This window comes from Aotus nancymaae, unplaced genomic scaffold, assembly GCF_030222135.1.
Source record: "Aotus nancymaae isolate 86718 unplaced genomic scaffold, 86718_ANA_hifiasm-v0.15.2.pri h1tg000108l, whole genome shotgun sequence".
NCBI classification, from domain to species: Eukaryota; Metazoa; Chordata; class Mammalia; order Primates; family Aotidae; genus Aotus; species Aotus nancymaae.
The window spans coordinates 184,140-208,580 of record NW_026988523.1 but is presented as its reverse complement, the minus strand read 5'-3'; the positions used below and the strand labels follow the sequence as shown (position 1 = coordinate 208,580).

General features: G+C 45.3%; 1 protein-coding gene and 1 long non-coding RNA gene across 11 annotated transcripts in view; one reads left to right on the top strand and one right to left on the bottom strand.

The window, feature by feature from the left end:
- Positions 1-24,441, top strand: part of FAM78B (family with sequence similarity 78 member B) — a 323,508-nt gene that overhangs the window by 195,284 nt on the left and 103,783 nt on the right. Inside the window, exon 1 of one of the 6 annotated variants that reach the window (XM_012444509.3) lies at positions 22,773-23,780. The exons of 4 other annotated variants lie outside the window; for them this stretch is intronic. In XM_012444509.3, coding sequence (XP_012299932.1) covers positions 23,518-23,780 — 263 coding nt within the window. In that variant the 5' untranslated portion in view covers positions 22,773-23,517. Of the gene's footprint in view, positions 1-22,772; positions 23,781-24,441 lie in introns of those variants that run through there. One more of the 6 variants, XM_021668086.2, reaches the window with a different exon arrangement.
- Positions 174-23,867, bottom strand: LOC105711676 (uncharacterized). Of its 5 annotated transcripts, XR_010340425.1 has the most exons (6): positions 23,712-23,867; positions 20,991-21,117; positions 15,772-15,884; positions 13,199-13,539; positions 12,314-12,411; positions 174-1,650 (listed from the first exon to the last, which is right to left on the bottom strand). It is a non-coding gene; the product is annotated as an uncharacterized LOC105711676 (long non-coding RNA). The 5 variants fall into 5 exon arrangements; XR_001106115.3 differs by lacking the exon at positions 23,712-23,867 and having other exon boundaries at positions 20,991-22,494; XR_010340423.1 differs by lacking the exons at positions 20,991-21,117; positions 23,712-23,867 and adding an exon at positions 8,420-8,548 and having other exon boundaries at positions 15,772-19,241.

Sequence of the window (24,441 nt, the reverse complement as noted above, 5' to 3'; positions counted from 1 at the left end):
AGCCTTTTGCCCCAAGCTGGCTGTGTTCCTTCTGCCATCTTCCATTCATTAAAGCAGGCCACAGGGCCAGTCCAGACTCAGTAGGTGAGGGAGGGACAGGAGGGCATGAGTACAAGGCATGTTTGAAGGGAGCCACCACAATTTTCCCTTGCTTTGGGCCCTTGCAGGGGCCACAACTTCCCCTGGGGTAGAAAGCAGGATTACAGACACGCAGCTACAAATGTGTGCCATTTCCATGACAAAGGCAGCACGAAGCAGAGGCAGAGCTTGGATCCCAGAGAGTGAGACCAAGAGTTAAGCAGAACCACTGTTAAAGAACAAAAGTGAGTCTTCATCAGGATTATTCCTTGCCTCAAGTCAGAAAAATTGGGACATGTGTCAGGCCGGATTTCAGAATTGCTATGAATCAGTGACTGATCATCTTCCCTTTTATCCCCTTTTTTTGAACAGGGAGTCAATTGTCATTTTCTTGCCTCATTTTCAAATAACTGTTAGCGAGTGGGATACAGATACTTGCCATTTTCTTTAGTTGGTCCTTGCAACTGAGAAAATGCACATAAGGAACTTCATCCCAGAAACCCCATTCTGGGACACAGTTTAGCGCACAATATCCTGGACTTTAAGCTGATGCCATATTGGAATGAGATTTGCAAGGGTAAGTGTATTTTTTATATGGGAAGGTCAGGAATCATGAACAGCCACAGGCAGTAGCTCATTTCCAACGATAGCTCCCAATGAGCCATTCTTCTCCATGTTCATACTTTTATTGTGAATTAATTAAAGCTGAGCTTCCCTGAGACTTGTTCTAATTAACAAAATACAGCAGAACTGACATGGTGCCAATTAGAAGTCTAAGCTTTATAAGCCTGGAAGCTTCCACATTTACATTTTTGGAGACCCTGAGCCTCCATATAAGAAGTCTGGCTGCCTTTCTGGAAAGACCATGTTGAAAGATGACATGGAGAAGCCACGTGGGGAGAGATAGGTTCTAAGCCTACAGGAAGAGAGGAGCCCCCCCCCCCGTCCCAGCCAAGCTTATTTCTAACTATCCCTGCCTAAAAGAACCCAAGAAAGACCAGCAAAAGAACTGCCCAGCTGAGCCCAATCAACTCACAGAAATACAAAATAAGATCATTGTTTTTAGCCATTAAATTTTAGGATAGTTTACTAATGTAGCTACAGATAACTAAAGTGGCATCAGTGAATAAATATGGGCAAATGGTGTCATTTTAGGAAGTTATATTTTCATACACTACCCAAAAGTTATTTTCTCATTTAAGAAATGTCTCCTGGGTCCCTAAATTGGTCAGCTCAGCCCCCTCGGGTATAGACGAGAATGGTGTTTCTTTTGCCCCACTTACGTGTTTTCTCCTGGACAATCAGGCTTAGACATAGATATGAGAAAAAAATCTTTAGTTGGAAGCTGGAAGCTTCCATATCATTGGATCTAGCCTCCTCTGGCCTTAAGGGAGGCAGTTGTGATGTGACAGTAGCAGGAAACCATTGCAGATTCTCAGAGGAGCCATAACATGATGAAAGTGGTGTTCGGGAAGGTCCATTTGGCAGCAGGGCACAGACGGGTTATAGGGAGTATGATGCAAGCTGACCTGAGTCCAAACCAGGGCAGGTGGAAAGGACAGACTTGAGTAACTACAAAAAATAAAAGAGAAAGGGCTGAAGATTACTGAGACTGGGAGAATAACTGTGTCACTAACATAAAAATGTAAGCATTTGGAAAAGGAGTTGTGTGTGGGAATAATTGATCCACCCAGATTTGGACTTATGCATTTGAACAAGAAGACAACTGAACAGAACTACCTTTTTTAAAAAAATTATTTTTTACTTTTCTATAGGTTATTGGGGTACAGATGGTGTTTGGTTACATAAGTTCTTTAGTGGTGATTTGTGAGATTTTGGTGCACCATCACCCAAGCAGTATACACTGCACCATATTTGTGGTCTTTTATCCCTCACTCCCCTTCCACACTTTCCCCCGAGTCCCCAAAGTCCATTGTATCATTCTTATGCCTTTGTACCCTCATAGCTTAGCTCCCACATGTCAGTAAGAACGTATGTTTGGCTTGCCATTACTGAGTTACTTCACTCAGAATAATAGTATCCAGTGTCATCCAGGTCAGTGTGAATGCTGTTAATTCATTCCTTTTTGTGGCTGAGTAGTATTCCATCATACATATATTTTATATATATATATATATAATATATGTATGTGTATATATATATATGTATGTATATACATACACACACACACACACACACACACACACACACCCCATAGTTTCTTTATCCACTTGTTGATTGATGGGCATTTGAGTTAGTTCCATGATTTTACAATTGTGAATTGTGCTGCATGTGTATGCAAGTATCTTTTCGTATAATGACTTCTTTTACTCTGGGTAGATTTGAAAACCTGAGAGCCACAGAGTTGAGGGCCAAAGGATATTTATGTCCCAGCTCAAGCCTTCAAGCTGAAGCCATCAAATCCTCCCTTCCTCTACCTATTGTTCTATTCTAGCCCTGAAAGGATTGTATGAGGCTCACTCACATTGGGAAGGGATATCTTCTGGGGTTTTTTGTTTGTTTTTGAGACAGGGTCTCACTCTGTCACCCAGACTGCAGTGCAGAGGCACAATCATGGCTCACTGCAACCTCCACCTCCCAGGCTCAAGTGATCCTCCCACCTCACCTCCCAAGCCACTGGAACTACAGGTGTATACCACCATGCCAGCTAATTTTTGTATTTTTTTGTAGAGTCAGGGTTTTGCCGTGTGCTCATGCTGGTCCCGAACTCCTAAGCTCAGTTGAGCAGCTGGCCTTGCCTCCCAAAGTGTTGGGATTATAGGCATGAGCCACTGCACCTGGCCAGAGTGATCTTCTTACACAGTAAAAAGATTCAAATGCTAATCTCTTTAGGAAATAGCCTGAAAGAAACAACCAGAAATAATGTTTAATCAGAGATCTGAGCATCCCGTGATCTAGTCAAGTTGACACACAAAATTAATTGTCACAGTCCCTAAATCTCTGCATATATCTATCTATATATCTATATATATCTATGATCAGCTCAAGTTGGTCTTCTGGAGGTTGAGATACCACATAGAGCAGAGACAAGACATCCCAGCTGAGCTTTCTTATATTAACCAGCCCCCAGCCAATTCTGCAGCTGATTGTACATGTATGAGACACCAAATATACATAACTGGACCTTGACATGGAAAAGGAATACATCTTTATTAAGTCACAGAGATTTTTATGTTGTTTATTATACCTGTGACCCCACCTTGACATAGTGCCGTGATTTGAAGTTAGCTGACTCCAAAGCCTGTGCTCCCAAAGGGCAGAGAGCATGATTGGTGTCCCACCTTCTAGCCTAGGATCTATTATCTATTAATTTCACCCAGCTATATAGAAAACTCTTCCTAAAGTCTCAAAACACATGATCTCACCAGCGGTACTAGACTCTAGAAAAACCTCTGGGGAAATATCTGTGTTTAGTAAGCTTTTACTATATAACAAACCACCCCAAAACCAAGTTGCTTACAACCAAAAACAAACAAACAAAAAACATTATTGTAGCTCACAAATATGAGAATCTGCACTTTGGGCTTGGCTCAGCTGGGCCATTCTGCCAGCCTGGGCCAGGCTCAGCTACTATAAGCTGGGTTCCCGTATACATCTGTGATCAGCTGCAGAGCCGGCTGGCTGATCTAAATGACTCAGCTGGGATAGCTTGCCTCTGTTCCATGTGATGTCTCTTCCTCCAGTAGGCGAGCTTGAGCTTGATCAAGCAGTGGCAAGAACAGCAAAAGGACAAACCCTAAAGAACAAGCTCTTTTCAAGCTACTCCCTTTGGCCAAAGCAAGACACCTGGCTGTACCAAAAGGCAATGTGGGAGATCATTATCAAATGCACAAATGCAGGAAGACGGGAACAAATGAGGCCACTACCGCAATCAGCCTACCCAAATATCCCAGGATCCCTGTGTGAGCCAGAACACAAAACAAGTATGTCACAGACTTTAAAGCCTCCAGAGTTATTTCTTCCAGCCTCTGACCTGCAAATCTCCAGCAACTCAATGGTAATAGAATCTATAAGACAGTAGCATTAATTCACTTTTTGGGGAGAAGAATAAAACCCATGCTTAGAAAGAAATCACTGATTGGTTGTAGCTGGTTTGGCAGAACTCTGGAGGCAGAGCGCTGTCTCTACCTGACAGAAGGATTATTCCAGTGTGTGAGAAATCCTCCTGCAAAAGTGAGTCATGACAAGAAGAATGCCAGGCCTCCCTCGTACTCCTCAACGTGGTAAGGAGGATGTGACCAAAACGCTGATGAAGACACTGAATACACTCCCATTCCCAAAAAGGATGGCAGGAATAAATGAAACTGCTACTGGATTTGCTGCCCAAGTTGTCACCCTGTCTGCTCTCTGCTCAGATTTCCCTTTTGCCTTGAATTTCTGTGTCCAAGAGCTTCTCTTTGTGGCTTGCTATTGTTTCTATAAAAATACCTTTCACTTGGCAACATCTAGCCAAGAAAAGCAAAATAACTAACAGAGAAAAACACAGCTTATCTGTTATTTCAGTGACTTAAGAGCAGTAATGAGTTGTTATAGTGTGAATCGGGTTCCCCCACCAAAATTAGTATGTTCAAGTGTCAACCCCAGTACTTCAGAATCTGAACTTACTTTGAAATAGGGGCATTACAGATGTAATTTGTTGAGATGGGGTTGTACCAGATGTGCACACAGGGACAATCTATATGACGATGTAGGCAGAGATTGGGGTGACACAACAGAAGCCAAGAAAACCAACGATCGCCAGCAAGCCACCAGAAGCTAGGGGAGAGACATGGAATAGCCTCAAAAGGAACCACTCCCACCAACACCTTAATCCCGGATCTCTAACCTCCAGTACTGTGAGACAATAAATTTCTGTTGTTTAAGTCATTCAATTTGTGGTAATTTGTTATGCTAGCCCTAGCAAGCGAATGAATGAACAAACCACCTCTGCCATGGGCCCCTTCACATTCAGTCTCTTTTTCACCTCTTGCTCCAAGATTGTCGGCCCCAGTTTCAGATGAAAACACTGAGGCTAGCTTGCCCATGCTCAGTCAGCACGGCCAAAGGCCAGACTCAAGCCCAGGTTCCAGACCCTGTCCATACACTTTGCTTTGCACAGTGTTGCTGTGTGAAGGTTGCTGACAAGGCAAAAATTGGAGCTGCAATTCTAAAGGGAGCTACACCCTACTGTGCAATAGATTGGTTTCTAAAATAATCAGTTCTTAATCAATTCCTTATAAACTCAATGATATTTTAAGTGCTTTCACGGAGTTTCCTATTCAAAAGAGCCCTGTGGGAGATCCTTTTGTATAGCAGAGGGTCTTTTTGGATTGTGAATAATCACCTGTCTCCCTTTAAATTTATTTAATTTTCAGGCATAATTTGTTTTTGTATGAAAGACTTTTGTGAAAGTGGGTCTGCCTTCAATTCTGCACCTCTGCCTCAGCTGGCGGGGGTTCAGTAAATGCTTGCTGTTACCGTTGTGGTTAATGATAGCAATGAAGGATGCCCACAAGCAGCACTGCCTTTTAAATACGCATGGTGTCTGGAAGGATTTCCTCCCATTTCAAGCCATTTTGAGCATCTTCAACTTAAAATCATTGCTTAGGTAGAAAAGGGGGAAAACATCCTTTTGTTAAATGCCAACATTTAACTATTAATTACTCTCTATTAGTGAGCTCTGTGTTAATTACTATTCCAGATATCTAGGTGTTTGTAAATTAACAGGTACATAATTTCTTTTTCTGGGTCTGCCTTTAAGCCACCTGTGCAGAAAAATTCCCCTGGGGGACGAGGGTGTCTTTGGCCCAATGGAGAGAACACAGCTATGGCTGGAGTGACTAGAATCTTATTACTTTAGTAACAGCCTCTATTTGGAAGTGCAGGCCCAAAGTTTCAGATTAGTTTCAAGGTTCTTTCCTGAAATTGCTTTTATCATTGATTAAATTAATTTCATAAGTATCAGCTGAGTACTTACTAGGTGTCAGGCACTGTCCTCAGCCCTGGAGATTCATAGATGAAGAAGATTCCAGCTCTACCCTCACAGTCTCATCATCTAATGGAAAGATACATGCTTCAGTCACTAACTCCACTGAACTGGTTACATGATATATTAGAAGATGGTGAATGGTGCCTTGGGAACACAGAGGGGACAAAAAGCATTTCACTCTGTTGGAAATGGCAGAATCTGTCTCTCAGAGTTGGTGGCATTCTCACAAAATCTTGAAGGATGAGTAGGAGTATGCCAAATGCATGATTTGATAAAGGACATTTCAAGAAGAAAGAGCAGTGCACTCTGAGATGCAGCAATGAGAACCTGGTGTTTGGAGACAGGTGGGCGGCTGAACATAGGAGATGATGAGAAAGTAGCAGGAAGTGAGTTTAAAACGGTTGTCTGGGGCAAGATCATAAGAAGCTCAAACATTCGTCTCCTCCTAGAAGGGCGAGTGACCTAACTAAATTGGGTGGCATGGAAGATGACCTGAAATGTGAAGAGGCTAGAGGCAGGGAGCTGAATGGGGAGACACATACCATGGATGGAGGTCTAAGGCAGGGCAGGAGCTGTCGGGAGGTACAGAAGAGCAATGACTTAAACAATAGTAACGAAATGAAATTCTAGAAGCTTGTGACCAGGAGGTGAGAGGGAGGAAGAGTTTGGGATGACTGCACATCTCTGGCTTGGGTATCCAGGTGTACTTACCAAAAATGGATGGTGCAGGGACAGAAGCAAACTAATGTGATTTATTCCCAGTATATTTAGAATGCGGAAACTGTAAGGAAGCTTTCAGAAGTGTGATTTCTACTTACTCCTTCAAGGGTAATTTGGGACTTGCTTGCTTATTCTGACCTAGCAACTCTTAGAAAGTTGTACCTTGAATCACAGAACAAATGAGTTTAATTTGCATTCACATAACAGGAAGCACTGGCCCTTAACAACTAACAACTGAGAGGCGTATCTATCAGGTTCTCCATTACACATAGCAGAACCATCTCCATTTACCTTAAACAGAAAAATAATTTGTTAAAAGATATTGGGTAGCTTTGAAAACCTCCAGGACGGCCAGAAGGCCAGGCTTGGAGGTAACATGATCAGGACAACACTTGGACCACATCGTGGTTGGCTCCAACAGAGACCCCACCCCTGATATTGGGCCCTGGAAGCCCAAAACTCTGCCTCTATTGCCCCTGACAGCCAAGTGTCCCACAGTTATCCTCATCAGAAAATGGGTTATAGCACTTGCTTCCCTACTCAGTTCTTTCCCTAATTGAAGTCTTCCATCAGTGGATCTGATTGGCAAAACTTGGATCTGGTAAATATGCTCTAGCTGCAAGGAAGTGGGAAAGCAAGTATCTGACTTTCCTCTTGAGGACATGAGATTTACAATGCAGAAAATGCCCTGAACACAGGAAGCGTTTCAGAACAGGCTAACTATAAAACAGACAGCGCCACAAAGGGCTACTGTTTAAGCAAAAAGATAGAATGAAGTGATCGCTTTCTCCTGGGACTTGTGAGACACTGCTTTTGTAGACGTGACAACTTTGTACTACAGTTTGTACGTCCAGATTGGAAAACTCTCTGTGGCAGGTGAGGTGTTTTGAGTTTTGTATGACACATTGTTGGTGCCACACACCCACGAAGAGCTCATTAAACGTGGCCCTCTCCAAATCCATGACACTATGGAACTCTCTGGCTTGTTCATTCAGAGCATTTGCTATACACCTATTGTGTGCCCTGACCTATGTTAGGCATTACTGCTGATTCAGAAGCATTGAACACACCTGTGCTCATACCCTATCATCAACAGCGCCCGCTATGTGTTGTGCACAGAGATGACACCTGGTGTCCGTCATCACCACAGTAATCTGTCATCATTATAGGAGCCATCACAGTTTGCCCTAACAAAGAAGGCTTCATGGTCCCTCAAGGAGGTGGGAGCTTCCCTTGTCAGGCCCACCCTGACTACACCTCCTTGTCATTGGTTTCTATTCAGTTCTGTTCTCTGACTCCAAAAAGAAACTGGAAGAGAAATGATATTGACTTCCAAGGAGTCCTAGAAAGGAATCTTCCTGGCCATTTGGCCAGACTCTGAAACAAGGATTCTAGGCCTCAGGGAGAAGCTTAACCTACTGAGAATTCTATTTCAAGATCTTTTCCCACTGGGCAGTCATCAGGGATGCTCAACCATCCAGGCCGTCAGTTCTCCTACAGCACAGAAAGCTCCCAACTCTTACTCCTTATCTCAACAGGTCCTTCCATCCCAGGAAATCTGAATTGCTGTAAGGAAAGAGAGCAATTTATCATACATCTGCTGCTATGGAGTTAATTGTGTTTTAAACTCACCCCATGTTACTCCCTCATCATCTCCTGTCTCCAGCCAGAATTGAAGCCCTGGGAGGATGGCTTCATGTCTTAGTCTTGAGTTTTAATGTTGAGGTGTCAGGAAGCGCCATGGGTCTCAGGCCTGTTTCCCTGGAAACATGCGTAGAAATAGTCTTCAAGGAAACCAGGTGAATCTACTTTGACCAGGGCCCTGGGGCAGGTGCATTCACTGAAATGAAGGGTAAGCTCAGAGCCTCAGCACCCAGTGATGACAGGGGGCTCCTCTGCCTTACTCTAGTAAAGCTTTCAGCAGGGCCCAGCAAGTGCTTCCATTTGAGGCAGAATGTAACAAACTGTGCAGATTTGAGGCATGCTGAGATTGTCCTCTTGCTCCCTAAATGCTCTAGGGTTTTCATGTTCTAGGATTTCATGATGATGGCATTATTCTTCTGAATCTGAGGCTCCATAAAAATCAGATATTTAAGCAATTTCACCTTAAGCTATTTTATATCTACTTTCACTTCCAACCAAGATGAGTCTAAGTTACCTTCCCTCCTTACATAATTTAAAAACTGAACAAACTTTGTGGAACAAAATTTCAGACACTGGACAACAGGCAGTAAAGAATAGGCTTCCCTGAAAGACAGAAAACAAATGAGGAGAGCCCTACGATTTCCCCAGATTGATATCTGGAAAGTTTCCCATTTTACATGTTAGAAATTATCTAATCTTCTGGACAAAGCCTGCCAGTTCCATGGTGACAGTGTCTTCCACCTGGGGGCATTGGGGGTCAGTGCCCTAGTCTAATGTGCCTGGGAGTGGTTTTCTTGTTTGACACGTATCTCATCACACTAATTTCCCCAGTCTGTTATTTGGTTTTTACCATTTCTGTTCAGATGTCTTCACCTTTACACATTCTGCTCAATTGTTTCTACATCCCTGTAAACCTTAGATGAAATACAGAAGCCCAGGTGCAGTGGCTCAAGCCTGTAAACCTAGCACTTTGGGAGACAAAGGCAGGAGGATCACTTGAGTTCAAGAGTTCAAGACCAGCCTGGGCAATATCACAACCCCTTGTCTCTACAAAAAAATTTTTTTTTAAATTAGCTGTGCCTGGTAATATATGCCTGTAGTCCCAGCTACTTAGGAGGCTCAGGTGGGAGGATCCTTTGAGCCCAGGAGGTTAAGGCTGCAATGAGCTATGATCGCACCACTACACTCCAGCCTGGTTGGTAGAGTATGACCCTGTCTCTAAAATAAATAAATAAGAAACAGAGAAGATTGCTTTTGCTTTTGCTTCTACTCCTTCCCTTGAAAACTTCTTTAGATTCCCTTTTTCAGAACCCATCACTCTCTCTTATCTAGAAAAGGAGCAGAATTGCCTCTCATTGGTCACCCATTTTTTTTTAAGTTTAATGTAGTATTTTCTTTTTTTTCAAGCAGGAAATTGCTCAATCTCTCTAGACCGCTGTAATAGCTCAAATAAATGCTCAGCTTCGCATTTATTTGAGCTATTACCATAGCATGCTCAAGAAGATGCTGTCCCATGGGGTGGCCCTTCATCTCCAACAAACAAGAACAAAAAAATAACCTTTGTGTAATACTTTCCAGATTGGGAATTGGGTGATAAAGTCTGGGACACAAGCAGAGAAGGCTTTAAGTCTGCTAAAATAGTAATAATAATATCTGACATCGATAAAGCTTTTCACATGCATTATCCTTCTCAGCTCATGTCAACCGTATAAGGTAATTAGTACAGGGCAGTTTCTAATAGTAGTAAAAATAATTACTCATTCCAAAGGTAAGAGTACACAAAGATTTCTGCTCTTGCATCATGTCTATTTTTCTCATTTTACATGTGACCCAGATGTGCTCAGGTTTTCCTTCTCCTTGAGAAAGATTTAGATTGCCTTAAATTCTCATCTCATGTCACTAGGAAATTCACTTTCCTTTTCAAGATTTTTGTCAATTCCAGGGGCCTAATGTTATAGTCTCCCTTGACTCTGACTTCATGTAACTTCTCAACCCTTGGTCTCCACTTTGACTCATAGTTGTTTCTAAATGTTTGCCCTAGAATCAACCCAGCTTTAGAACTCTTTCATATTCTTTAATCTACACACAGACACACACATATACACACAGAGACTGTATGTAAAGAATACTGTGTTGAAGATTTGGAGATACAGAGAAGTAGTTCTCTCACATGAAAATAATGGAAACCACTTAAAACTGAACATTTGACCCCCCTATTCTAATGGGTAGATGTCCCTCCCCATTTTACTAGACTATTCACTCCCTCCTCTCTCCCTTGTCTTCTCTGTCCTAGTCTCTTCCCATCCCCCAAACTCACATTCATTTCTGTGGAAGAACTGACTCGCATCTTTTTACCAGATCTCAAGTTCCTTATCAAATACTCATCTCCTGTCTTAGGCAGTTATCAAGGGGTTTCCCAAGACAAAAACAGGAGGAAATCTGCAAACAGCCATGAGGATCTTTTTGAATTACAAATGCAAAGAAGCTGAGGCTCAAAGAATTTATGTGACTTTCCCAAGACCAAAGGAGTTAGGACCACTACCAATCCTTTGTTAACTGAAAGACACAAAGTCTCAGACTTACAACTTTCCTATGAAGCTCCCAGTGCCAGGCTGTGGGCTTATGTAAGACACAATCAATGGTGCTTCAAACATTTGAGGGAAACAGCATGGCCTTCCTGCTCCAGCACCATGGGGGCCTTGGGAAATGAATCTGTGCTGTGAGACCTGCTCGATGCTTGCCTCGTGTCAGCGCAGGATTGTGGCTGTTGTCTCCAGCTGCCTCAGGAAGTGTAAACACTAATGCTATTTGCTTCCACTGTGTGTGATACTTATTGAGTGATACAGATAAAATGAGTTTCTATTCCAGTAAACACAATACCCAATTTAAAGGGATTCTCAGGTTTTCTGTTTCCCTTTCATATTGTTTTCTTCCTATACTGCTCATTCCCTTTATTTTAATGTGATTTGGACTCCCTTTCTATTCATAAATCAATAGTTTCTATCAGTAATAAAAATAATTACTTATCCTAGTGGTAAATGCCACAAAGGTTTCTGCCCTCATGTTATGTTTATTTAGCCTGGACTGAGGCCCATGTTGGATTCTCTAAGTAAACTGCATATGGTAGCACTCCCTGAATAATCGATCCCTGAAGATCCCATCACTGGCTCCTCAAATCCTCATATTGTGTCTCCAGACACTTGACCCTGACACAGTTTGGATGAGGCAGACCAGGAGGGAGGGGACCTGGAACTAATGTGGAGACCCCAAAGCAAGGGCAGCAAGAAATGTGTCTAATCCCACAAGTACAACACAGCATCAAGGAGCCCTGGCCTTGGCACCAGGGCTTCCAAGATGGATCGACGGATATGTTCTGGCAGGGGATAGAACAGAAACAGATCCAGGAACAGCCAGAAGCAGGTAGTGTGAAGGAAATCTGAGAGTAAGCAGCAGGGCCCCTGCGCTAAGGTGGAGTTGGGGGATCTTTCGCCACTCAAGGGGGTGAGGGAGTGTTGAGAGTGAAGTAGGACAATGTCTCTAGAAGGACTGGGATACTAGGCAGGTTACCAAGACAACGTCCCAAACTCATTCATTTATTCAACAAATATTTTCTCAACAGTCACTAGGTATCAGGCATTGTTTTAAGGGCTAGTATAAACAGCAATGAAAAAAATTAACACAGTTTCTACCCTCATGAAGCTTATAATCTATCAAGGAAGACAGATTAAATAATTACAGGCTGGGTGTGGTGGCTCACACCTGTAATACCAACACTCAGGTGGACCACCTGAGGTCAGGAGTTCGTGACCAGCCTGGCCAACGTGGTGAAACCCCATCTCTACTAAAAATATAAAAAAATTAGCCAGGGATGGTGGTACATACCTGTAGTCCCAGCTACTTGGGAGGCTGAGGCAGGAGAATCGCTTGAACCTGGGAGGCAGAGGTTGCAGTGAGCCAAGATCTCACCATTGCACTCCAGCCTGGGCAACAAGAGCAAAACTCTATATCAAAAAAAAAATAATAATAATCAAAGAAATGATTATCTAATTACTCATATGATAAGTGTTGTGGGAAAGAGGTCCAGAGGGCTTTAGGAATGCACAATAAAGAGCCCTGGCTGGGTGTGTGGGGTTGAAAGCATTGCTGAGGGTGTAGCATTTAGGCTGAAGTCTAACGGATGAGTTGGCTATGTGAAAGTGCAGAGACTGGAGGGTGGCAGTTGGAAGCTGGAGGTCAAGACAAATACAGTTAGGGGTACAGGAGGAAGACTGATCCTACCAGAAGAAAGAGTTTGCACAAAGGCCTTTAGGTAGAAAATGAGGCTTGACTCATTCAGTGACATGAAAGAAGGAAAATGTGGAGATGGAACAGATGAGACCGAACACAGCACAGTAAGACAAGAGAGGCTGCCAGGAGCCAGCTCATGAAGGATCTTATCACAGTCACCTCATGGTAAGACTGAAAATGGGGTCCCAAGAGGAGTAGGAAACCATTGAAATGTTTTCTGAGAATAAGTGACACAATCTTATTCCAATTTTTAAAAGATCATAATTATCATATAAAAAAAGTAGGTTAGGGGCAAGGCAGACGGGCAAATGTGGAGAATCCAGTTGGGACACTCAAGAAGACAGAGGGATGCCAGTTCTTAGACATGGGGCATAGGGTAGAGATGGAAACTCTGTGACAGGGACCAGGGACTAAAGCGGGCACAGGGCCTTGGGAACAAGGCTCTGGATTAGATTCGGCCCACAACCAGGATGCACTTACCTTAGCCAGGTGTGACTTAATTGTCCAGGCAGGGATGATGCTGATCTTGCAGGGAGGAGCCAGTGGCCTCAGGTGAAGTTGAGGAGCTGTTCCCATTTCCTAGGCTGCTGTATCAACAAAGTGCCACAAACTGCATGGCTTTAAACAACAGTGATTTTATTCTCTCCCAGTTCCAGAGGAACTGGAGCATGTTGGCAGGGCATGCTCCCTCTGAGACCCTGGGTAGAATCTTTTCTTGCCTCTTCCTAGCTTTTGGTCACGGCCATTCATCGTTGATGTTTCTTGGTTGCTTGACTCATCTCTGCCTGTCATCACATGGCATTCTCTCAGTGCATCCGTGTCTTTTTATAAGGAATGACCAGTCATATTAAATTAAAGGCACACCCTACTCCAGTATTACCCCCTCTTAACTAATTACAACTGCCATAATGCTATGCAAAGTAAGATCACATTCTGAGTTACTGGGGGTTTGAACTTCAAGATATCTTCCAAGGGGCACAATTCAATACTTTACAGGAGGGTGATTGAAGAGAGGACCACCAGGGCCTGACCTAGCCCTTTATACATCACACTCCCTCTCCCCAGCAAGATCTATAAGGACATCGGCCTTCACTTCTTCCATCCCTCTTTCCTTTCTGATACCATTATTATTTAGTCTGAGATAGGCACCAGGATATAAAAATGGAAAACATATAGTGACAACCCCAAAAGGAGCATATACACTAGCAGAAGACACTGACACATAAACAAGCAGTTGCAGGACACTCTGGCAATTGCTAATGTGGAGGAACATTCAGAGCAGCCAGGAAAAGGAAAACATGCTTACTGTGCATGGGAGGGTTTGTATGTGGGAGCCAGGGAGCAGGGAGGCTTCACAGAGGAAGTGACTTTTAAAGGGTGGACAGACATCCATCAGAGAGAAAGGCCTCAAAGAAGAGGAACCAACATATGCAGGGCATTCGTGCATTCAATAAATATTTATAAGTGCCCGTTATACGTTGCGTGCTATACTAAGCATTTGGGATTGATTCGTGAACAAAAAGGCAAGGCCTCTGCCCTCACAGAGTGTACATGCTTATGGGATGTAAAAATAACAAGCACATGGCAAACTATTTGGGCAACACCAAGAACCTCGATATGGTTAAATATGAGTGGAGGGGTGAGAGTTTACACTGCAGGAAGGGGCCAGGTAACAAAGTCTTTGTCATCACACAGGAGAGAAGGAGGTCACAAGGAGCCCTGAACTTTGTAAGGACAAGGGCGGTATCTTGTCCATCTTCATATGTCCAGCATTCATTCAATGCCCGATGGATGGCAGCTGCTCAGCAAGTTATGAATGAATAAGTGACTTAATGGCTTTAGATAAGCCAGTGAACAACAAGAAGTGTGTTTTTGAAAGATAATTCAGAGTGTAATATAAAAGAAAGGATTGAGAAAAGGAGTCCAGCTAGAAGGGATTGCTATTGTCTAGATCAGTAGTTGCCTTTTAGGTTTGCTTATTTATTTATTTATAAATGATATATGTCACCGGGTATGGTGGCTCATGCCAGCAATCCCAGCACTTTGGGAGGTAGAGGCGGGCAGATCACAAGGTCAAGAGATTAAGACCATCCTGGCCAACATGGTGAAACCCTGTTTCTAATCAAAATACAAGTATTAGCTGGGCATGGTGGTGCCGAGCTAATTTTTGTAATCCCAGCTACTCAGGAGGCTGAGGCAGGAGAATTGCTTGAACCCAGGAGACAGAGGTTGCAGTGAGCCGAGATGGCACCACTGCACTCCAGCCAGGCAACAGAGTGAGACTCTGTCTGAAAATGATAATAAATGATGTATGTCAGTAGCACATATAAATTCACTAATATAACATACATAAAATATAGATATTAACAGAAAATGTTTAAAATAAAGGAAAATAGAAATTCTCTTATTTCTTTTTCCACTGTAGACCTTTTGGAGATCAGTGCCCTAGTAGGTGAGGATTGAATGGTGGCAATGGCAAGGGAGATGGAGACGACAAGGGGTGGCTCTGCCTTCTACACAGCAGCAAGCTGGACAGCTGCCAGCCCTGCTGATGAGAAATGCCTGCAGAAATGCACCAGCACTAAACTGCTGCTCTAATGTGATGCTGGATAAATCCTCAGACTAAATCCCAGTCCCTGATCTATGCAGAGGGATTGTGGTAAAACACACCTTATCCAAAGTCAGCCAGTGTTTGGCAGGGAAACCCATGGATGAAGTAAGAAGAGAAAAAAGAGGAAAGGTGAATACAAGAAATGTGAATGAGTCCAAAGCGAATCCAGAGAAGATAACGACCTTCTGCTGAGGGTTTTAGGGACCTGGGTTTCTCTGCCAGTGGTAATCCCACCCAGGGCCTCAAGCTGTGCAACCAATTGACCATTAACCCACTCAGTCACGAAACTGAAACAGGATAAATGGAGGGGCCATAGCCAGGAAGCTCGTTTTAAAAACTGACCACTTTGGAAATTCCTACAGGCAGGGATTATGTTTACTCTATCACATTGTCCATCACAAGCAATCGTGACAATGCTCACTACCACTTACTGAATACCTACCATGTCCCAGGCATTGCACTAGGAGATTTACATTCAGTTAATCCTCTTGACAACCTCATAAAAATGGCATTGTGTTCTCCTTATTTTCATTTTATAGACAAGGAACATGAGGCCTAGGGATATGGAAAATATACAGCTATTACTTGTCCAAGCTGAGATTAGAACTCATGTACATCAGACTCCAATTGCATTAGCTTTCCACGATACCTCCCTCTGCCTCATGTAGACATTGGGATCCTCAGGCTCTGGTCCTACTCCCCCTTTTTGACCTCACCTCCCCGCCATGCATCCCATGTGCCATGCTTGCCATACTAAATTGCCTGCTTCTCCCTAGTACATTACCCCTTCTATCAAGCTTCTTGAACTTGAATGCCAATAATGCTGGTCTTCAAACTATATTTTGAGTAACAAAGATCTAGAAGCTCATTTGAAATGCAGAATCTCTGGCCCCACCTGAGACCTACTAAATCAGAAACTGCATTTTAACAAGATCCCCAGGTGATGTGTATGTGCATAATAATTTGAGAAGCACTGGTCTTAACCTGTAATTCCCTCTCCCCTACTCCTCACCAGGCCACCTTTTACTCATTATCATTTGAGCACACACGAAGTACCAGGCACTGTGTTTAGGACTAAGGACACAAAATTGAATTAAATACAATGCACAAACCCAAGACAATGACAATGTATTCACGAGAGAGACATGTAAATAAATGGTATTTTTAAAAGCATTAGTGCTATTAATAGAGTAAGAACTACACATAGTATCTGATATGCCTCAGAATCTCTAAGCACCATCATAATAACAGGCACTAAGAAAAGGCTCAATGATATTTCCAGAAGAAAGTAAAGACTGGAAAGAAAGGGAAAGAAAAGAAAGGAGGGAGAAACAGGAGAAGGAAGGAACTGTACTAAGCTATAATTTCTAAAATGACCACTCAAACAAGATGTGTTCACTAGTGACTTCCCCCACAGGGTATCTTCACTTGAACACTTGGATACTTTAACATCAAGGTCATCGTAGTTCTCAACCCACTCAGCTCTCCTAGTCTCGTGTGATGCACTTTGACGATGGTATTACTGTCCTTTAAGCTATTAGCCTAGAAATCTTGGATTTATCCTTGATTCTTCCTTCTCCTTTGATCTTTCTATAAATCTATTATAAAACCCTGTTATTTTATTCATGCCTTCTACCGCATGTTCTGAGCAGGAATCTAGGGTGGGAGAGATCATATATAGCTGAAGTGCTATATCAAAGTTGAAGTGCTCCCCCAAGTTCTCACGGGAACCAGAGGGTCATTCGCATGTGGCCAGAGGGAGGTCTGACTCCTAGCCTGGCCACTTACCAGTTGTGACCTTGGGGAAGCTCCTTTCTCTCTTTTCCACTGTACCTTTATCTGTAAAAGAGGATAATGATAGTACCTCACAGACTTATGCCAAGAATGAATGAGACACACATGGTTATCATCATTTTCATAGAACAGGGTGGATCTCAACATACAGTCAGAGGACACAGCCTAACCAATACAGAGAAAACTGCTGAAGGACTGGTGACTCATCTGCTGGACCTGAGGCCCAGAGAGGGTAGGAAGTCGAGGGAAAGAAGGCTAGAAAGGCAGGTTGGTTGGGGTCCCATCATGGTGCAGCACTTCAATACCAATCTGATGGATCTGTGATGAATTTAATAGTAATAAGAAAACACAGAAGGTTTCCACAGTAGGGAAATACACAATCAAAATTTGCTCTGACTTGATGTGTTAGATGAGAGTGGCAAAGGTGGAGAGGGAGGAGCCTAAGATGGTTCTGGGCTTTAAGAGTAGGAAGACACTGGTCCCTTCAGTCAGGAGCAGGGTAGTGAGGAAGAGACACTATCCCATAGAAAAAGAGGTAGCAACTCATTGCGATCGGAGGATACAGCAGGACATCCAGATGAAAACATCTAGCAGCAGATGCGCCTGCTGACCTTGAGTTCAGGAGAAATGCTGGGCTGGTAAGACAAACTTGGAAGACATCCATGGAAAATGCCAGTTAAAACACGGATAAATACCCTGAGGAGTTCGGGTAGAAGAGGGGAGACCCTTAGGAAATATGACCCTGGAAAATGAGGAAAGGAAGAAGAGTCAGAGAAGCTAAGAAGAGAATCAAGATTTGCAGAATCATAGGATCAAAAGTAGTTTTCGTTAAGTGTCAAATCTGACAGATCAGGACAGAGAAAAGGACTTTGAATGTGACAGAGACAGGTACAGCAGATCTACAACAGAAGAGCTGAGGAACCAAGGTATCCTTCTTCATAGTTTCTGTGGCCTAATCTCATGCAAGGCTGGTGGAAAAAGCTTGGTAAATATTGACTACTTGAACCACACAATGGCTGCCACATCTTGGGCTGAATGACTTCTGCAATGTGCCTGAGTCCATTGCCACAGTCCACTCCATATTGAGTTTCTCAGTCTGTCCTGGAAGAGAAATTAGTACTGGCTCTGAAGTGGTGGTAGGGAGAGTTCACAACCAAGGAGCTGTTGTTTCCCTAATCCTGCAGTCTTGGACCTGAGACTAATCTCTTGCCTTTGGGCCACCTAAGTGAGACAGAAATCCCTCTCTATTTTTAACAGCTCCAGAGGCAAGTCCTCGACATCTCTTGGTAGTCTGTTTGATAGTTTCTGAAAACTCTTGGCAAGATCAACTAGAAAATAGGCCCTTGTGACCCAGAGTTTCTAAAAAGCTCTCTTGACAAATTGACAAATCAAGAGGAAAAATAAAGTCAGAGATCGCCCTGCTTCTGGAAGAACCAAGTCATCCACAGCTGAAGGAGCGGATTGTAACGGAGAACAGAGGCCAGCCTTCTGGAGAGTGGACAGCACAGCCCTCACTCGGGGAACTGAGGAGCTCTGTCGTGCCCAAGAACATCAGAAGCTTGAAGTACAAAGGATCATTTGTGCTGTGCCCTGAGAATAAACTCCAATGAAGTTATTCACAAGGAATGATTGTTGTCAAGGTCTTGTCATTGGAGTTTCCCCATTTCGTGGTGTCTAGAACTGATAACCCTTAAGATCATGTATAGTGCTCGAAGACAAAGGGCATCACTTATCCTCAAGGAGGCACATTAAGAAAAGAGTGGGAGGACAAAGAGGTACAGGGCAGAAAGAATTAGAATAAAACATGCTTGCTGCAGGTGATGAGACAGAGCTTATATGGAAGGTTATAGGGAATGTCAAGGGTCCAAATCTGTGAATCATGTTACATTTTAGGGATGGCAGTCTACTAAATATAATGTATGAGAAATAATGTTTTAAATGATTTTTAAGAATACTTTTAGTCATTCAAATGTTTATTGAGCAGCACCTAGGTGCCACACACTAGGCTGGGAACAGGGCATGGTGGCACATTCCTTTTTGAGACAGAGTTTCGCTCTTGTTACCCAGGCTGGAGTGCAATGGCACGAACTCCGCTCACTGCAACCTCTGCCTCCTGGGTTTTAGCACTTCTCCTGCCTCAGCCTCCCGAGCAGCTGGGACTACAGGCATGCGCCACCATGCCCAGCTAATTTTTGTACTTTTAGTAGAGACGGGGTTTCACCATGTTGACCAGGATGGTCTCGATCTCTTGACCTCGTGATCCACCCGCCTCGGCCTCCCAAAGTGCTGGGATTACAGGCTTGAGCCACCGCGCCCGGCCGGTGGCACATTCTCTTGAGGAATGAACAGCTTACTGGGGGAGACAAGTGTGAGCAAGCAACTGTGAAATAGCATTAAAGGTGTTAATAGAGGCAAGGGACTTACCATGAGGAGAGAGAAAGAGAAACTTAGAAGAGCAGCTGCAGAGAAACTGTTACAAGCCTGGGGATTTCATTTGAGCTACAGATAGCCCTGCATTGGCATTTGCAGACCGAATATGCATGATACAAATCCCCAGTGAATAACCCAAAAGGTCCCTTCATGAGGTAATTTGCTGGGACACAAATTTGAATGGGGCTGCCAGGAGGCCAGAGCGTACTTGCCAGCCACTCAGCTAGTGCGTGACCACTCCCAACACTGGCATTTGTGTGCAGTACCACTTAGCTCTCCTTCCTTTCTCATCGACATCTGCACAACAATTCTCATACTGTGATCAATTTTTTTCTTTGCAGAGTCAGGGAGATAGGGTGTTAATAAGGTAAAGATATAAGGTAATGAAGTAAGGAGTTTATTTTAATGGCAAAATGTATTTAAATAGCTTTATAAATTACTTTGGCCACATATTCATAGAACCATTAAGAGTCTGAAAAGATTCTTTACATTTTTGTTATGCTCTACTGTACTTTATGGTGGAAATTATATGCCATGATGACATTCGTGATTTTGGAGACTCACCAAGGTCATGGATGAACCTTTCAGAATGTCAAAGGTCTGAATCTGTGAAGAATGTTACATTTTATTGGCTTTACTAAATATAATGATATCTTATATTAAGTTTGAAAAATAAGATATTCTTCCTTATGTGATTTCCCTATATTTTGGGAAAGGTTGCCATTCCCCTTCCTGTTTATGAAGGCTTAACATATCTCACCAGAAGACAAAGGAGTTGTTTATCCACAAAACTGCAGCCTGATAAGCAATTCAAATTAAGAAAGATAACTACATTCCCCAATAAAATGCTTTCCTTCTGGTCTATTGCCTGGAACCTAATAACCACTGAAACTGAAACTCTAACCCCACCCCAGCCCACCCCACAAATACCTCCAACCACCTCGAACTTAACATGACTTCACCCACAATCCCAAGCTGCTTCCACTCTGTCTCCTTGTTCAGTTACCAAGTAAATAAATTTACCTCCTAAGTGATTCTCAAATGCAAATACAGTCAGGCCTCTCCAGCTCCACAGCACCACCCTAGCTAGCAGAAGGTCAAAGCATCTGTCATCACAATATTCTGAAACTCTGCCTCCTCTATTCTCTATATTGATGCAGAGTAATTTTTCTCAAAATGCATGGCTTACCTTGATTGGCTTCCACTGAAGTTTAAGATACGGTCCTATCAAGAGAACAGATATTGGGCCCTACTAAAGGATGAAGGGTAGAAGAAGGCAGAGGATAAAAAAAAACTACCTATTGGGTACTATGCTTATTACCAGGGTAATAAAGTAATCTGTACACCAAACCCCTATGATATGCAATTTACCTATATAACAAACCTGCACATGTACCTCTGAACCTAAAATAAAAGTAAAAAAACAAAATTACTCACCAAACCCAGTGATCAAGGTTAATATCTCCAGTAACAGGTCATATTGCTAGCACGTACCCCTGACATGATGCAACGAGAGGGGCAGTTCATCTTCATGGTAGTCATCCCCAAAATCCAAAATCCTGGTCTAATCATGAGGAAACATCAGATAAATGCAAATGAGGAACATTCTGCAGAGTATCTAACCAGTCCTCTTTAAAAATGTCAAGGTCATGAAAAACAGACAAAGACTGAGAAACTGTCACAGATTGAGAAGACTAAGGAGCTGTAATGACTAAATGCAACATCCTATCTTGGATTAGATTCTAGGAAGAAAAGACATTAGTGGAAAAGCTAGTAAAATCAAAATAAAGCCTGTAGTCTAATTTTAAAAAGAAAAAAGATATGGTCTATCAACAATCAACTGATGCTTGGACAGTGATTCTGATGTCCATGGTCGACACATAAGACTTTGAGAAGTGCCTTGACTGTGAGTTTCTTCCCCCAGAATATGATGAGTTCTTTCATACCTCCACACATTTTGCATTTGCCAAATGCTGGTCCTGTACTACCCATTTACCTTTCTCTTTTCGGTGAGACTCTTTCTGTTAGTATTCAATTTAAATGTCACAGGTTGAGCAAAGTCTTATATAAATCTCTCAGTGGCTCTCCTGTCTGGTCTTTCACAGCACTGGATACACAGCTCCACTAAAGCAGGTGCCACAGTTTACTATAATAACTTGTTAACAGGTTTATTTTCTCCAGTGATCCATGTGCTCTTGTCCAACTTTGAATCCCTAGTACCTAGCACTATGCTTGGCTCCTGCCAGGCCGGCAGCCAGCCTTTGCTGAATGAAAGGACCAGTGACTGAGGTCTGTGGCTACATGGTAAAATGAGAGAGATGAGTCATCAAAGGGAAAAACCGCTTTTTTGTTAACTATAAAGTGAACCAAGGTGTCAGAACAGTTAAAACAAGGATGAAGAGTGCTTTTAGATCTCAATCAATTTTCAAATTACTCGTCACACCTGTCCTAGCTAAAGACTAACTCTAGCACCTCCTGCGGCCCGTTAGTCGGTATTTCACACTTGGGCAGCCGACCCAGCAAATGTTCAATGATCGGAGAAGAAATACCTAGATGCTGTACGCTTTGAAAATATAAATGTTAGAAGATGCCTAGTAAAAGCATCTGCTAAATAGTTTTCCTGTTTGGCACATTAGACTGCAGTAGGAGACACATGACCGTGGTCATACTGTACACAGTGTCCAATGTCTGCCAAAACTCCGGCATATGGGTGACTTAGTGTTGGAGTACGGAGGGATTCTTCCGGTATCCCCACTACACACAATGGTGGAAAGAAGAGCTTCCAGAACAAACCGAGTCAGGCAAAGAGGCAAATCCACTGCATTTAGTAACATTGCTGGAGCCCACACCTCACCCTTCCTGAAGGTAGGCTACTAAGAGGGCTCAAGCCTAAATCTAATCCAACAAGCTATATTCTGAATAACGACCGATCTCTGATAAAGCTTTTCCCCTACCCCTTCTGCTGCCCCACTCACTCCACAGCCCCTAACGGGCTACCGGCTTCTACTCTGGACAGCGCCGCGCCCTGCTCTGCCCCACCCACCCGGTGGCGCTTGGGCCCGCCCCAGTCCCCCACCCCCACCCCGGGGCACCACCTACCAGGGCCCCGCCCGAGCCCCACGTGCCGGCCCCACCCCGGCGCTCGCGGCCCTTTAAATACCCCCACCCCTACACATTACCCCCCCCCACCCGGACGGCAGCCGGAGAGGGACAAAACGCATGGCGTACAGCCAGTTTCCTCCGCGGAGCACGTCCTGTGCCGCCTCAGCCGGAGGGGCTCTCCACCCCGGGCCACAGCCTCCTGCCGCCCCCGGGCCGGGGCGGCCGGACCGAGGAGTGTCGGCGCGGTCCGGCTACAGGGCGGGGCCGGTGGGAGCTCCGGTCGCCGCCGCCGCCGCCGCTGCCTCCGCCTGCCGCTCGGGCCGCCCGCTCGCCCGCCGCTGGGTGCGCTGCACGCGGGGGGCAGCCGCGGTGCAGAGGTTCATGCAGCGGCGGCGGCGCCGGCGGCTGCTGCTGCTGCCGCCGCCGAGGCAGACGGACCGGGCGCTGCCGCCGCCGCCGCCCTCCCCCGGCTCCATGCCGCCGCCGCCGCTGCCGCCTCCTCCTCTCCGGCGAGGGGCGGGGGGCTCCGGCCCGGGGTGGGCACCACTCCTCGCAGCGCCGCTCCCCTCCCTGCCCTCCGCCCCGGCGCTGGAGCCGGCGAGGGCACCCGCCGCCTCCTAGGAGGGCACCCTCCGCGCGCCCTGCCGGAGCGAGGGGGCGGGCGTGGGCGGGCGTCGGGGCGGCGGGGACCCCGCGCGGCTGCAAGAGGAGGGGGCTTCCCCAAGGATGCCCGGCGGCGGCTCCCCGCTCCTAGGTGCGAGCTGAGCCTGACCGGGAGCGAGCGGCGTGTCGCCCGCCATGCCGGCGTGACGGGCTCCCCCGCGCTGCCCCACGCCGCGCTGTGCCGGCGCCGGGCTGCAGGATGGGCTGTATCCAAAGCATCACCTGCAAGGCGCGGATCCGGCGCGAGAACATCGTGGTGTACGATGTGTGCGCCACCATCGACCAGTGCCCCACGCGCATCGAGGAGACCTCGCCCATCGTCCTGCGCTACAAGACCCCCTACTTCAAAGCCTCCGCCCGCGTGGTCATGCCCCCCATCCCCCGCCACGAGACCTGGGTGGTGGGCTGGATTCAGGCGTGCAACCAGATGGAGTTCTTCAACACCTACAGCGACCTGGGCATGTAAGCGACCCGCCGCGCGGCACGGGAGCCCTGCTCGCCACCTGGACCCCCCTCCCCAGCTCCTTCCTACTGCTGTCCCCATCCTCTTTCTAAACCTTCCTCCCGCCTCCTCTCCCACCTCCCTCCTCCCTACGCTTTTGTTTCAGTGACAGGGCGGGTGCGGGGAGGCTCCTCGCGAAGGCATTTTCTCGTGGTTTGCTTCTGACTCCTCAGAATCTACGCGAGGAGAACGGTGCGGGGCGGGAAGAACGCGACGAGGAGGGTTCGAGAGGCGGAGGTGGGGATGGCTGGCGAGTGCCCGGCGAGTTTCAGGGCGCCGTCTGTGCTTTGTGCGGCTCCCCGGGAAGAGTTTGGGGGAGACCACAGAGGAGTAGCGTGGAGTGCCGCGGGCGCAAGGGCTGTGCGGCGCGTCCTTTGGAGAAACGCGAGCGAGCTGGGAAGAGCAGGTCCCGGGCGTCCGAGCGGGAGTTGGTAGTTCTGCCCTTGCCCTCTCGACTGTCCCCCAGGTCAGGGAGCCCGGAGGCGTTTCCGTCTGGAACCGCAAGCCCGACAGAGTTGCCTTTCTGTCTCCGCGCCCCCTGGACCAGTTCTGGTGGGGAGCTGGGAGGCACCGGCTGCGTCCAGGTCAAGCAGGGCGGATGGCCTTGTGCTTTTGCGAGCA